General features: G+C 42.6%; 1 protein-coding gene across 1 annotated transcript in view; it reads right to left on the reverse strand.

Annotated features, from left to right (window-relative positions):
* NUAK1 (NUAK family kinase 1) overlaps window positions 1-16,141 on the reverse strand; it is a 49,519-nt gene that overhangs the window by 21,350 nt on the left and 12,028 nt on the right. Inside the window, exon 2 of the mRNA XM_075075464.1 lies at window positions 3,688-3,808. Within this exon, the coding sequence (XP_074931565.1) occupies window positions 3,688-3,808 (121 nt within the window). The remainder of the gene's footprint in view (window positions 1-3,687; window positions 3,809-16,141) is intronic.

The raw sequence follows: 16,141 nt of genomic DNA on the forward strand, positions 1-16,141 counted from the left end.
GCCTTTGGGATTTGAAAGTACAGAAGACCTGAACCAGTTTCCTGATTAACTGAAGCATGCAACCTAGCTCAAATAACTGTGGACTGGTAGATACATGATGGAGAATCTCTGTGCTGTTTCTTAAGAGTACCAAAAATGCAACCTAAGAAAAAAGTAAGAAGCCCCTCTTACATGGGAAATCCATCTTTTGTGCCTTGTTGCTGTGAAGGGTCCACCACTGTTCTAAGCATCCTGCCCCCCATCCAGCAAAGCTCTTCAGCACATGCTTTCCTTCATTTACTCGTACACACTCATGCCATTGTGTTCCATGGGCACCAAATTGTGATCCTAATATTTATTAATTCTTCAGGGAATATCTTCATTAAACTACTTCTACATGCATGCTAGCTAATAATCTGTTAATTTTTAAGTGCATTTTGCAAATGGGTGGACTTTTCTGTATGACCAAGGACAAATCTATGCTCACGTAGGCACTGTATTTCACACTATAACCACTCAACAGCTCACTCCTGAATGTACCAAGTGTAACTTCACTCTCATGGTTGGTCCAACACATGTTTAAACGTTTGCATAACCAGGTCTGATGCTCTTTCCCTGGTTTAACTTTTATAAAGTATTGCCAGATGAGATAGATTTTGCACTCAGGCTACCCCTGGAAAAATATGTTAGCTCTCAAAGGCTTTATTATCAAATCCTGGAGTTTTCAAAGCAAAAATGAAACAGGGCAAGAAAAGGGGGGGGGGGCAGGGAGGGAGACAGACAGATGAATGGGCAGAGGCATTATTCTATAAATTAAAATTTATGTGCTGAAATCAGAACACTGCTAGCACAGCCAGCGTCATTTATCCAGTCCCTTTCAAGGATTTTAGAGTCACTTGAAAGAGCACTTCCCTCACAGCCGCGCTCGACAGATTGCCAATTACAGCCCTGCTGAGAGGATGGAATTCCTTTGGAGTCACAACTGTACATCTGCCCTTGCAGTAACGGGCAAGGTACGTGCCTTTTGATTAGGTTACAAAAAAATATCTCTAAACTGGAAAGCTTTGTTTCCACACATCTGAATTTGTTCAGTATCCAAAAAAAAAAAAAGATAAGCCTGTGTTTACATCAAGTTGACAAATTCAGAGGTTAATTGCTCTTAAGCAGGCAGGTCAAAAGGATACCTAAACAAGGATCCTACTTAAAGAAAACACATGTTTGTAAATGCAGCACAAAGAGCTTTCGAAGATATCACAGGGACATACAGCGTTGTCCATGCTGGGTAGAACTGTGCAACCTGGCACCTGCAAAGAGTGCTGTCAGACATGCAGAGACAGTCTAAAAAACATACAGTAGAAATTAGTGAAAGAGAAGAAAAATACCTGTGGGGTGGCTTCAGTTTAAAAGTCAAGCATCTGATCTAAGTTAGTCAGCTAGACTCCATCTGTAGCCTACAAGAGCCTCCAGTATGTCATTTATCCCACCTACCTGAAAAAATATCTCCCAGGAGGGAGTCAACCACCCTGTGTAGATGCTGATCTCTCTTGACTAGAGAGGGAAGCTAGACTTCTAGCATACGCCAACTGCCTAAATGTTGGATGGCTTAAATTTGGTGACATTAAGTCCGTCTCTGAGGACTGAATAACTTCAACATTTTGTGTCAGAGGATAGCAATATTATTACTTTTTATGCATCACTCAAGAGGAATAGCCATGCATTTAAAATCTGACTTCAAGAGGATACAAATACTTCAGTCTTAGATGTAGTCCCTTGACTTCACCACAAGTACTCTTCAGCTTAAAGTGAAGCACATGCCTAAGGATCCCTCAGCTCACATCCTTATCTCTGGGCAGTACGTAACTGCTCCTCTGGATTCAGCTGCGCAACCACACGTCTTCCCAGTGCTACAGTATCTAAGTTACAGCATTGGCTGCTAAAGGCCAAATACCAACTTTGCTTGGAAAGGCTGGATGAGCTGTATAGCTGCTATAGCTCTCGTCTGCAGTCCAACCAAGAAGCTGACTTCCACTGCCCACCCCTTCAGGCCAGGAATTAAACATAAGAAGCCATGAAAGGCTGCTCTGCTTTCTAGGAAACAAAAAGGAAACAAACCAGTAACAAAATGGAAAACTTCCCAGAAATGAGAGGAAAAAACTGCCTTCAGGTTTTTCGCCACAAAGCGCTGCTGCTGGCTGACAAACCATAAGAGGACCGCAACATCACCTACCGTAGGCGCTCGCCCTCCTGCAGACAGGATCAACCCTCCATCGCAGAGCCTGACTGGCTCTGCTGCAGAAGCATTGCTCCTCCCTCTGTGGGGCCAGGCGGAAAAGTTGCTCTCGCGGGACATCATTGTCTGCTTCTTAAAAATGCTGTAATCTTTTTAACTTTTACAAATGTCTTAACTCAGTAAAAACTATTTAAACTAAGGACAAGAAGGGCAATTGGTCAAAGGACCGCAGCATGCTTTATCTTTTTTCTTTCTGAGTTCCCGTGCACATTTGAAATAACTTTTGTTCCATTTGCAACCCACATGCTGACACAGCATCCCTCCCCTTTTCTGTTCCCAGATCCTGTTATGAGTTTATTCAATAAAAAGACAGATATTCATCTCTTTTCAAGTATAAGAACATGCTTTTGAATAACTCAATATGTGATACTGTAACAGTACTCCAAGCCAGCTCGTTTTAATCAGTCGTATCAACTCTCAGAGCGGAGCTGCCATATACGTATCATCACCTTGTGTGTTTACCTCATGGATATGTAAATACGAAGGGCTAAATTCAGGCTGCCTGTTCTGCACACAGGGAAAGAGTTGATCCCCGAGGACAAGGCTGCCAAACCCAGGTCCCTCCGAACCTCTAGAGCCCACCCCCTGGGTCCACCATACAGCCACCCTCCTTGCAGCAGCAGACCTCTTGGACGGTATCTTTTAGCACGTACCCGGCTCAAACACCCCTGCTAGAGCTAGGACATTACTTGAGGAAGGAAGGAAGGAGGAGGAGATTTTACCACAGAGTGACACTATAAATACATAAACAAACAAACAGGCAAATCAGGGAGGAATGCCCCTGGCTTCCTGCTCCTTGCTGTAGGACCAGGGAGCAGCTCCTGGAGGCAGGAATTAGCAGGCTTCCTGGCTGTGTCCCAGGAAGAAAGGAGTTAGAGGGGGAAGACAGGATGAGGAAACAGGAATGGTAAGCCAGTGACCAGACTGACAGGAAATCATGCAGCGGTGGATAGGAAGTGGGTGCTGGGATTCAGGGGAAAAAAGCAGCGACGACAGAAGCAGCAAGGCTAACCAGCAGGAAAGGGAGGACCAAAGGCCTAGGGCAGATGAGACTGGACTTGTGCAGTCCAGGGAAAATAAAGTATACAAGGACTGGTTTAAAGGCTGGTGAGTGAGGGTGAAATTAAACTGAACTGTCCAGTGGGAGCAAGGAGATGAGGTGATACATGCAACGATTTCCCACCTGCCATGGACACAGTGATCAAGTCATGCATGAAGAGGCTCCTCCAGGCAAAGGGTTATGCATCTGTGAAACACTGGCGGTTCAGCGGGAAGGCAGTGCTCAAAACAGTCTCTTTGGTAAAGGATAGGTTACGCTAGGAGTAGGGGTTTGTTTGGTGTATGGTCTCAAGAAACATGAATATCAGGTCTGCCAGAATGTAACAGAGCAATCAAGGAAGAGAATCGCATTCACTAACCTTCATATATGGTGATGATATGAGGGTGGCTGAGGGATGACATGATCTCAATCTCCCGTCTGATGTGAACCATATCTTGTTCATCCTTAATTTTGTCCTTACGAATAGATTTTATTGCAACCTATAAATTCAGGAAATCAAGCATTATTCTTGGAACTGAGGAGATGCATATAAGCTATTAAGGACAGTTCAAAAAATAAATACAGATGTTAGATGTTGGCAAAACATGGAATGACCAAAACAAAGCTTTAAAATACAAACTCCCATGCCCCAGCTCCTTCATTTTATAGCAGTAAATATGCTCTCATTACAGTAATGGGTGACATGAAGTTTTAGGGTCTTCAGGCCTTTGGACTTCACTGAGGGGGAGCACAGCATCTTCTGGAAGGATCTCTGTGTTAGCCTAAGTACTCTCCATCTGAGGCAAATGGCAAAACTCCCAAAAGATTTTGATGGGAACTACATTTGCTTAGACATGATCGCATCTGACAATTTCGAACAGAAGCTTTGGAGACAATTCCTCTGAAATAAGGTTGGGCACTCTGAAGGAACGGAGGCAGAGAATCCAGGGTGCCAATTACAAATTTATATTCGTCCATGTTAATATGTAAAGGATCACGTTGACACAGGTTTCTCCATGGTCCTCTAAAGCAGGCAAACTGCTCAAGCGTTATGACTTGTTTAAAAAATCACAACAAATACATCTTTGAGATTCACATCTAAACTCGTCCTCGTATAAACCCAAGGCTTTCAAGTCCTACACAACACTTATGCAATCACTGCAAAACCATATCCTTCCTGCATCCTTCCTCAATCAGCAACCTTTTTTCAAGCACATCGTGTGACTGGGTATCTTTCCAAAAGGCAGGGTGGGAACAGAGGAAGTGACAGCTGAACTTGCAAATTATAACAGCCCTTGTGAGTGCGCATTTGTGTGTTGCCTGTGAAAAAAGGGCTTATCTGAACAACGCCATAAATAATCACAGAGGTCAGCTCATGCCCTATGAGAAATGCAGAAGCCAACAATGGCGAGAAGCTGGTGGGAGAGAGAAGGTGAGGGCATTGTGCATGGTGAATGGCAGCGCGGCCTTTATTAATACTCAATATTTACCCTGCTTTATATTTGTAAGCCAGAGTTCAAGGAATAAATTACCAGCTACTTTAAAATCAACAATAAGTCTTTGAAAAATATCACTGACCTGCTGAGATGACCACCCTTTTATGGGTAAACAACACTTTTGTCATTCTATACAGTCAACTACTGCAGACCTCTCCTGGGAAAACATTTGTAAATCTGTGATTTATGTGATTTCCTTACATCCTTCAGAAAAAACATAATTTCACTGCCTACTTCAGTAATTGCGAGTGGCATGACTGGTATTGTTTTCATTATATGATGGAGCATCGAGGATATTGAAGAAAGAAGAGAAAAACTTACAATATTATAAAATTGAAATATACATAAACAGGAGCTAGTTTAAAGGATCAGGTTTCCTACAAATCCTTCAACTCTGAAAAGCAACATTGTTCAAAAAAGCATTAAGCACATGCCCCATCCCCTTGAATTCTGAAAGATTTCTGCACATGCTTAAAATTAAGTACATGCTCAAGTGCTACCCCACTTCGGGACAGCAGAAGAAAAACCAGAACTCAAGGGAAAAAATGGTTTGCATGTCAAAACCCAAACAATTATTTTCTTGCACTTGACCCAAACATTTGGTATAGAGATTTTAAAAGTAACAACGTAACTGTGTTGTTACTTTTGTATAACTCTTATTTACATGGCACATATTTCTAGAAAAGGTAGTAAAACAGATTTTAATTGAATGACTGATCAAGATAATCTCCAAGTAATTCTAGAGATGGAGAAGGCAAGTAACTCTAAAGATGAGGTTGGATTTTTCCCCCTTCCCCTGTTTGCACTGGGACAGGCTGCAAATGCAAATACACAGTGTATACAAGAAGGATGTGGGTGGCTCTTGGAGCAGCATGTGCATTCCTGCAAGAAATAAATATAGACATGGGTAAAAACACATTTTTTATTAAAAGACAGTCTTGTACTTGGCTCTGAGGAAGAATTTAAGAAGGGTTTCATTGTCAAATATACAACGGGGAGCAAATTCTTCACCATTCATGGCTGGTAAAGTAATAACGGCACCCCAGAGGGCATGCCAATCTCCTACTAACTTGACTCTGTGCTTCACAGACAGGACTTTTGTAAGTCTACACATAATTACTGCAAATGGCTTCCGTGGAATAACTGCACATGTGAAAACATGCATTTTTAGATATAAAAATGCAAATGTGATTGAAAAGCGTGGTGGCACTCTGTAAATATATCTTTGCATTAATCTTCAAACGCAAACAGATGTTTTGCCTGGGAACATATTTTTAACAGGACCAGAGAGTTTTCAGTCTCACATCCCACGTTCAAAAGTGGTTAAGGCACCTAGTAGCCTTAATTTATAAAGACTATTCCTAAAAGTTTAACTGAATTTTGAAGATGATACTTAAGTTCTCCTGAAAGCATCACTTCCCAGTCGCAGGGGTAGAATTCATCCCAACATAAGGACAGAACGCATGCCAAACATATCTCTCGCCTTTTAGTATTCAAGACTTTCTCTTCCCTCCCTCAGCTGCTTTAGATCACAGCGACTGGCATTTAGAAACAGGGAAAGACACTTGGCAGGTGTGAACTACCTTAACTCCAGTGGTGTCAATGGATCCTGCTAAGCATCCACCTGCCCATGCTCAGACCATACCCTGCAAACCTGACAAACAGCAAGAGTGCTGTGGAGGAGGCAACGCCCCTTAGCCAGGGCACAGTACGTTACCAGTATGAGCACTCCGTACTGGAGCAAGGCTTCAGTCACTTGCATGTACTAATGAAATACTATCACTGTCTATTTGCATAGCAAATGAGCATGCTCAAAGCACAGTGCAGCCACTTATTAATTAAACCTTCGGAGGCAAGTAGTGAAACAGCACTATTCATCCGCTTTTAGGAGATGAGAAAATCGCAAACGGAAAGCTGACGCGACTCTTAAAGGAAACGAGGACAGCAGCATCTCAGAAATTGCTCCCTGCCTCTCCTCCCAGACTGTGCGACCCATCACAGGAGTGCCTTGCTCAACAAACCATCCCATTACTAAAGGCTGACTTCTGGTAACTTTCCCCATGTTCAATTCCTACTTTTCCCCTCCAAAAGAGCCTCAGGGAAGTGAAAGGTTTGAACACATCTCCATAGATACTTTTTACCCCGGGCCATCTGCCTGGTGGCCTGCACGATCCCCAAGTGGACAGACTCCACATCTCAGAGGCTATCAACAGCGTACAGCCTTGCCGGTGACCTGGTCCAAAAGACCGAACAGCGAGCGATCGCGGAGTCACTGTCAGAGGCAGCGTCCCAAAGTGGGATTAGCAGAGCAGCAGGACAGCATTCGCTCCAGCTTCTCCCCTCTAAGTAAGGAGTTTTGGCCAGCCAAGCGTCTTGCACCTGCATCAGTCTGTTCAGACCATGTCAGCAAGGGTACCTGGGCTTAAGTCTACTGATGTGAAAAAACTAACACAAACAAGAATGCAGTCCAGTTGGGGTTTTTTTTAAGTATTTCATGGAAACGTTATGAGTCATGATCACATTTTAGGTATTTATCATATATTTCATGGTTTTAATTTCTCTAAGCAAAATAAAATCCCTAGCTGTATGTTACGGTATCAGGCTGTAAAGCAAGTCTCTCTTCCAGGTATTCTAAAATATCAATAATGGAATTTCTTTCATGAAATGTATTTTACTCAGAAATATATTCCAGAAAATACATTTTCAAAGTGCACTTATGCTTTTAACACCAGAGAGAACTGGCTCCATTTTTCAAAACCCCACTTACAGGACTGCTGCCAGATACGGTACATGATGAACCTGAACAACTTGAGCCTAATAAGAAATAATCTCAATTGAGAAATACCTTATGAAAGAACTTGTTTGTTCATTCTTTAGGTCCTTTTCTTTCTTGCTTGCCTGCTTACTTTCATTGCTTTCTCTGAAAGCAACAGCTCCACTGTGTGCAACATCAAAATTTATTAAGGGTCACAGCCTATGAATCAAGAGTAGGGCAAACGCAAAATGCTTTTTTATATCAGCCGTATTAACTACTCCAAATACTCCAGCTCAAGATCTGCAAAGAAAGTGCTGTTAGTCCCTTCGGTACCCTCAGAACACTGTACTTATACCTCTACCACACTTTCTCAATATATTTTACCGGTTTTAAGACTTAGAAAATTTAATTATAGTATTTTTAGTAACCTTACTAGTGGAGGAATTTGCATTTTTCCTAGCTTCTTGCCTTAATGAGAATTTCAGATAACTTCAAGACCCTGCACTCAGACAGAGTAACATATCAGATTCTTAATAATGAAATCTAAAGCCTCTCACCCCAACAAAACAGGTTCAAGTTCACCCAAAGCCCCTATAGACACAGTATCCAATCTGGCAAAACACTTTAGCACATGCTTCGCACATGTGAGCAGTCCATTGGCTTTCACGGGTTAGCTCACACATGTAAAGTTAAATATATGCATAGGCACCAAGGTCACGGCTCAAAACTAGGCCATGCGACAGTCCATCGGGGGATTGCTACTCGCTGTACGCACCAGTAACATCCTCAGTATCTCCTCTGCAGCTCTGATGGCAATATGGTCCCACACATGGGGCTAGAGGGGGAGAAAGGAGCACCAGAGATGGAGTGAAACGACCTCCACCTGCGCTGCCAGTTCTGGTACCAGCCTCTGCTCAGAAGCAGGTAGAGGGAACACCCTCTCCAAAACGTATGGCACAGGGGAGAGAAAGCAGGGGGCTGTGAACCTCTAATATTGCCAGGCATTTCCAAACAGCTCTGCACGAGCACAGCTGCTGCACCAGTGCTGCTCTGCCTTCCAGAAGCAGATAGGAAAGAGGGAGCACAGCTTTTGGCTTCCCATCCCTCCATGAGTCAGCTTGCAGAGTTTGCTGGGCAGGAAGTGTGGAGAAATAAGCTGCTCTCTTCAAGGGTGCAATAAATTACCTGTCTCCATTTGCTGGAAAGAGGATTTATACTCACTCTATGAACTGGTGTAGAGAGATCATTAAGTATTTTCCAACACACTTCATGCTTCTTTGCTTTTGTTTGGTACAAATAATTTGAATTGAACTATAAATACTTCAAAAAGATGACGGTTGCAAAGGTTTCTGTACATTCAGTCCTATCTGAAAGAGAAACATCTCTCCTTTATGAGCTTCTCAGCTGCTGGGCAGAGCAAAACAGGTGAAATTTTCTTTTTACAGAGGCAGATCAAGATCATCGCGTACAGAAAAATATCTCAGAGTCTAAGCATCTGGCAAAGGGCATGGCAGGCAGTAGATGCCTATTTCCATACCAAATCTCTGTGTCTGCCGAGTCACTGCTGGCATCATCATTTATGGGATAAGCAACAAAGCTATATTTTCATCCAAGCGTAAAGCTGTTTCTCTTGATTTCAGGAAGTTGGTTTGTGTGTTTGTTTTAAGGTAATAAACCTATGTTTGCCTCATTTTCAGCCGAGATGTGCGAATATAAACAAAGGTAGAATTAGCCACAGTGCAGAAAGTCACAGATTTTTTAAGTCAGTCAGTGCTGCAATCGAGGCTGACCACCTGAACGACACAAACCACTGAATCTTCCCCAGCAGTTTCTGCATGCAGTACATTCAGTCCCACTGAAAACAATCTTCCACTCTTTATTATCTATCAAGGCTATTTTTAGGACCGTGTCAAGATATGAACAAACTGCTTTTTTTCCACCGTGGGGGCTGTGACTTTTAAGTTGGTTCCAGCGCTTGTGCATACCACCCGTGCTCAAGCAAATTCCAATGGGTTCTTGCAATACTGTTGTGGCCAGTTGGGAAAATGACATCAGGACAGAGAGTGCAGGTCCCTGAGGAAGGGAAACCAGCTTGCTGCCACTGGGAGATATGTCAGAAATGCAGCTTAAAGAAAATTATTTAAAACTCTTTTATTTGGGTGAAGAGGGAGGGGAGAGTTAAATACACATACACCTCTCCTTTCCAAAAGCTGTGAACTGAGGCCATCCCCACCCAGCAATGGGAAGTGGGTGAGCCCGGCGAGTTTCACAGCTCTGCTTCCTTTCTTTGAGACTCCGAGGTGGGAAGTGCAATGCACCAAGTGCCAACAGGGACAGGGAGGTAAAGAATAGGTGGATCAACCGGTGGGGAAGAGAAAGGGAGAGCAGAGGATGGGGGGGGGGGGGGGGAGAAAACGCACATTGTTCTTTCTCCAACTCTACAGAGCTGAGCAAGAAAGAATAAAGTCTGGCACCATATTATGTTTTTTCCAAGGGAGTCTCTGCCTATGGCTTTTGGCCCAGACATCACCAACACAAGAGGAAGAGAAACAAAGCTATGAAACTGGGTGGTCCCTGAGGTTGCTGCCATCAAATGATAAGGAGGGGGATGCTGATAATGCAGCTGCATTGAAATGGCATTTCCAGAGCTTGCACAAAGGAGACAAAGGAAAGGCAGGGGATGGGCTGAATAATAACTGTCTACCTGGCCTCTGGACCTTCCAAGTAGAAAGAAGGAGCCATGGACAGATATCCCTACAGGGGAGCCAGACACCCAGAGGGTTCTACAAAAGGTATTCTTGTAAGCTTCCTCCCACATGATTATTTCTTTGCTGGGTCCATTTGCTAGAAAAATGTTATCTTGAGACTCCAATTCCAGGCTAAATGGAGTAATAAACAGCATCATGCAGGATATGCAATTCTAAGAGCAAGCCTCTGCACAGTCATAGAAAACACTTCATGCACTCACCGAAAAGTTGGACAAAAGGCCATGGTGACTTGAAGCAAAATTAGTGCCTGGCACTGTGCATTTTGCTAATGCATCTCTTGAGAGCTTTCTCTTTTTGAGAAAGAGTAAGGTCAACACAATGCCATTGTTTTGGAGACTGTTAACTCTTCAGATCCTAAAAGCCAGATCATCTCCATGGTGATACTGATTGGCAGACAAGCATGCAACAAAATCCTTATTAATTATTTATCAACACCCAACTGTATTGTTTGATATGTTGGCAAACTATGCCGTAATCAGGGGAGTTGCTCAAAGCTGTAACCGGTGCCATCTGTACCCAGTGAGACTCTGCTCATTTAAATCTCAGGGCTTCTGCCTGCTTCTCTGTTCCGTTGCACGTTTGTTTGTGTCATGGATGTTACCAAAGACAAAACACTGTTGTTGTTGTTGCGAGCCAGCAGCTGCACACATAAAGGGCAAGGATGCACGTGCTACGACGCACCTTTCAAGTTCATTTGCTTTTAAGAGGCAAGGGTATTTTTTGCAGCTGCCTCACTCTGTATGGTAAAGGCATATAGCAAACGCCTGAGCCTCTCTGCTTCATTCCCCTCTCCCCGATGTATCACATTAAAAAGGTTATATTTCTAAAAGCCAAAGCTCATTTACTGCCACTCTATTGCTCACTACCTGTAGAGAAACTCACTCTTGCACCAAGGCACTAGAAGTCCCAAGTCAGTGTGATAAATGTTAAATCAAGATTTTATTTGCATAAGGTGAGGGACAACACGTCAGTGCCTCTTGCAGAACCAGCATATGATTAACCCGGGTTTAATTTTCATTTTCTTGTTCTGCTGGACATAGTTGCTGTTATTAAGTCATAAACGATGATTCATCACGTGAAGAGGAATTAACTAATCACAAATACTAGGCAATGGGGTTATATCTTTTTTCTAGTTCCCTCTTTATTCACAGAGAAGAATGCCTGTGAAACCAAGTTTTAATGAGCAGTAGAAGGCACCAGATGAGCACATTTATGCTGTACATATACAAACTGGGTGCCAGGAGGAACACATACAACACCCTTCCTCCACTTCTTTCCTCACCCCCACATACGGTGCTTGTTAATAGGCTTTGTGAGCGCATTTCCTGAGTAACTACTGCCTTACTGGAAAATTTACATCCCTTCATTGTTTGGTACCCACTATCCTCAGCTATGTATATGAAGCCTGGCATATTTACACCATGCATCCTCTGACAAATTTACCTGGCAGACCTTTCTTCATTTAACACTGAGAAGCCTGGCCTCAAGTCATCCTTACTACCAGACGGATTGTACAGCTTTGTATTAATCATTTCAAGACTGATTTACCACTAGGAATAAAAAAGAAGCATTCATCTGGTTTAGCATAGATCTGATTTCCAATAGCATTTACAAGCACAAGTTAACAACCTGGTTATTGATTCATCATTTTAAGGCAGTGAATCTTGAAAACGGAGAAGAAGGGAGGGCTGCAGAATTCAGAAAAGGACAGTCCACTGATTTAAGTCAGAAATCTACCAAAAACCTTCTCCCTTCTCAAAACAAAAGTTTTTCGTACAGGATTACTTAAGCCTCAAGTCATAGGATTGTTCAGTTTTAGAAGAAAGGCCCTACAAGTAATCACCATCCCTAGCAATACGAAAGTGTCTTGCCACAGTGCTGCCTCAAGTTGCCCCTTCTCACCCCTCCTCACTGTCCCAACAGCATGCTACTGCAAATCTGCATCCATTTCAATCCTCCCTGATCCACAGTGAAACAAGTTTGTCCTAGTAGAAGCAGAGGTTGCAAAGGATTTGCTGAAAAGCAGAGATCTGAGAAGGCAATGTTATTAAAGATGCTTGCAGTTGTGGCCTGCCAGGACTGGAGCCCAAGGCTGGCATCCTGGGAGAGTACCTGTCACGTGCAGACTTCACTTTCCTGGAGAAAAGAGTGAGACTGCTTACGTTTTTCTTAATTCACTTCTAAATATAACTCCATATCCTTCTGAATATCCAAAGATGCAATATCTAATACTTTAAGATGTTCATAACTCAGCCTGCAAAAGAAGAGGCTTGTGTTCTGAAGGACTAAAGAAAAGAGAAGAAAAATGGCCAAGTTGACATTTTGGGGCTGTCATGCACAGATCGGTGGAAGACCACTCTTTTCCAAAGTCTAATAACTCACAAATATCCCATCCAACTACCTTCAAGCTTTCAAGGGAAGTTCACGTTCTGGCACATAAGAAATTATATCTGGAAAGAAACTGGGGTAAGGGTTTTCCCCAAGGCAGTTGAGGTTCACAACTGTAATTAAAAGAAAAAAAAATGCTTTACAACCTCAACTATGGATTGTTCCTCCTTAATAGATGTTAACCAGCACTGAATGCCACATTCACTAAAAAGATGAAAACTGCATTTACAGTTAACTTCTGGTGAAGTTGCCAAGCACATGTTTATTTTTGGCTTCCACATTTACTAAAGCCAAATGCTACACTGAATTGGGATTTCACAAAGTCTAACTGCTTTTCTTCCAGGTTACAATTTTGTTGGAACCAAAAAGGGGAAAAAAAAAAGAAGCGGGGAGGGGGGAAGGCAGGAAAAAAAAGAGCTGACTTCACTTTTAAGTAGGATAAAACCTGGTAGCATCTGTTTCTATCATGTCTGTTTATATCATAGTTTAAATAAGGTTAGAATTGTCCAATCATTATTGATCAACTTCCAAACACAGCACAGCTCTGCCCAGCACATGTGCAAAAGAGGAAAAGTCATTGGAAGTGAATCCCATGTCAGTTCATCTTTTAGCTTCTGCAAGTCTGTGTGCAGACCGTTTAGCACTAATTAAATTACTGGCAAGTCAGGTTAAAGAGGAGTGAAAGAATTCACAAGCCCCAAGTATACTGTTCTCAGTGTTACATTGGTATTACAGATTCCTCCTCCAAAAACTGGAAGATAGATTTCACATTGATTTTTGAGGCTTGATCTCACAGCTACGACAGCTGCTGATGTAATGCAAAATGCTAACCTGGGGCAGCAGAGAGGGACTTTAATTCAATGTTGTTTTTCATTGTGAATAAGCAGTGAACCACACTGAAGTAATCCTCCAAAGTAGGGGTGCACACCATTCAAGGCATTGATTTAGGGACGAAACGCAAAACCAGAATCCTGGCTACTTAGTTAGAAAAAACTCTCTACGACATTCTTGAGAAGAGAGGCATAAAGCCCTGGTGCCTGGATCTAGTTCCAGTTGGAAAATTACACTGTCTCCTGTAATTCCTCCCAGTAATTTAAATTGGAAATGGGGTTATTCACACCCTCTAAGCAACTGCTGCAAACTATTGCAATGTGCTGCTAAATAATTGCTAAATAACAGTAACCTCAGCAGTTACCAGAGTCTCTAAAGTGATTGTGCACATGTTTAGGTGAAAGGTGCTATATCAGTGCAAAGCTGTAATTCACATTAAACGAGGAAGGGTGCTGGACATTGTTCAAATCCTTTCTTAGAACTAGCTTTTTTTCAAGAAGCCACCTGACAGCATATTTTCATTCATTGGTATGTTCTGCTTGAGGAAGTTGTGGGTAAATAAATGTAACTTGATTCATTCTCTCTCTTTCAGTAAAGTTTCTGGGAGTTCAGAGAAGTCTCAGAACCACTGAGAGCTTTGCACATCCTTACAATGCCTCTTCTGCCACAAAAGCAAAGTCACCTGGTGTTGTGTGGGTCTTTTGATTTTGCTATCGTGGTCCTACAGACCTTCAAAGCAAAAAGGAAGTGCTATTTCACCAAGAGAATTACAATAGTACAAGGAAAACTTGGGAAAAGTCTTTCTTCTTTTGAAGAAATGTCCATACCTTGAGGCACCACAACGCTCATTAAAACCCAACACCATACTGCTTGACCATCTCAAATTCCCAGTTAACCCATTTTTGAAGTGTGGAGAGATTTTAAAGTTGAGTTTATAGAGTTTAGGCTTTTGGATTATCATTGATGAGCAGGGATTCATTGTGCTAGGGTAGTGGGCCACCGAGACGATATCACAGAAAGTATGCAGGTGTGTGTAAACAGCACAGTTGGAAGGGTTAATGACACAGAACTATGAGAAGCACCTATATCTAGTGTATTTTTCTAAACTGATCTAAATTGGATCAAAATAGAAACACCACTTCCTGGTGGGAATCTAGTGAACCATAAACCCACATCCTATCTGGAAAACTACTCTTGGAAAACAAAAAGATTGGCAGTCATGTGTATCAAAGCCTCACCCAGGTTATTTTGCTCCAGGGCTTGCAGATCACTTTGCAATATTACATTTGTTTTTGTAAAGGCACTGCTTCAATATTACATTGTTCTGCCAGGACGTTACCTATTTAATGGTCGCTTTTTGGAAGGGACTGTCCTAGAATTTATGACAGAACGTGGTGGAATTGCTACAGAGGGAGGAAAGGAGTTTGCTAACATTTCTTCCCCATCCGTCTCTGATTTCTGAGGAATATTTATACTCCTGAAGGTAGAGGAACCTCCTGTTGTTCCCTTCTATTTATTGAAAGTAAATTACCACGGCCACCCTAATGGCTCAGTGGAGGGAGTAACACAGGAACAGGAACAGTCTTGCTCCCCGTGGCCAGTTGGGCTTGGAATAGACGTCAGAGGGTGAGGAATGAGTTACGCTTTCCTACAATTCAGTGGCTGGCGATCAAGCAATTTTGCAGCCTTAAATGTATAATTCTAGCTTTCCCTGCTAGGAGTCCACAGTTGCAGGCAGTTGTTATAAGCAGTTATGGGGAGGGTTAACTTTGGAGGGGAGAAACAGCAAAGCAATTTTTTTTTCTAGATGGAAAGGATTTGGCAAAGAACTCCCCCAGACCCTGTGATCTCCAGGACTGTTGCCCCCTTCTTCAACACACACAAACACCTTTTTTGGCACGTGCTTTGGCCAGGGTCAGTTGAATAAGGGAGAGTTAGCACTCAGATTTCTGGGATCCCCTTGCCAAAAGCTAAGCTGTTAGGTAGTGCAACAGCAGCAGCGCAGGCTTCCCACTTCACCCTGCCAGTGACCTTCACACAGACTTGGACATACCACCTTCCTCAGAGTGAGGAGCAATTCCCTCTCATGCTGCTTAGTCCAGAAATTCGTCTCAGCAAATACCACAATTCATGTCAGACCGAGCAGTACTATTAAAGCAGTACTGCGCAATGTCAATTGCTGTCCACAAGCGACTGGAGCAAGAGGCTGCCTAATCCACTTTGTTTAACTTTTTTACTTAAACAATCCTGAAAGGGGAAGCTGCGTTGCCACTCTGGAAATTACAGCTTTAATCTAATTTGAACCATGCATTCCTCAACTAAACTGCAGAAATAATTTAAGAACTGACTCCTAAATAAGATGTTTTTCAACATTTCCTACATTTCCTGGAAATATATTACCTCTGATGCTGTGAAGTAAAAGCAGGCTTATTAATTTAACCAGGTTAAAGTTCTTCCGGTAGCTCTGATAAACTCTAACGTCAGGCTAATTACATGCATTTCGCCAGTTTTGCATTTTCACATTCCTCAAAGCAACACCACGTAACACCACTGGAACATCAATCACTTCCAACGATCATTTCCAACCCAACCCCA

Source organism: Phalacrocorax aristotelis, chromosome 1 (genome assembly GCF_949628215.1).
Source record: "Phalacrocorax aristotelis chromosome 1, bGulAri2.1, whole genome shotgun sequence".
Classification (NCBI taxonomy): domain Eukaryota; kingdom Metazoa; phylum Chordata; class Aves; order Suliformes; family Phalacrocoracidae; genus Phalacrocorax; species Phalacrocorax aristotelis.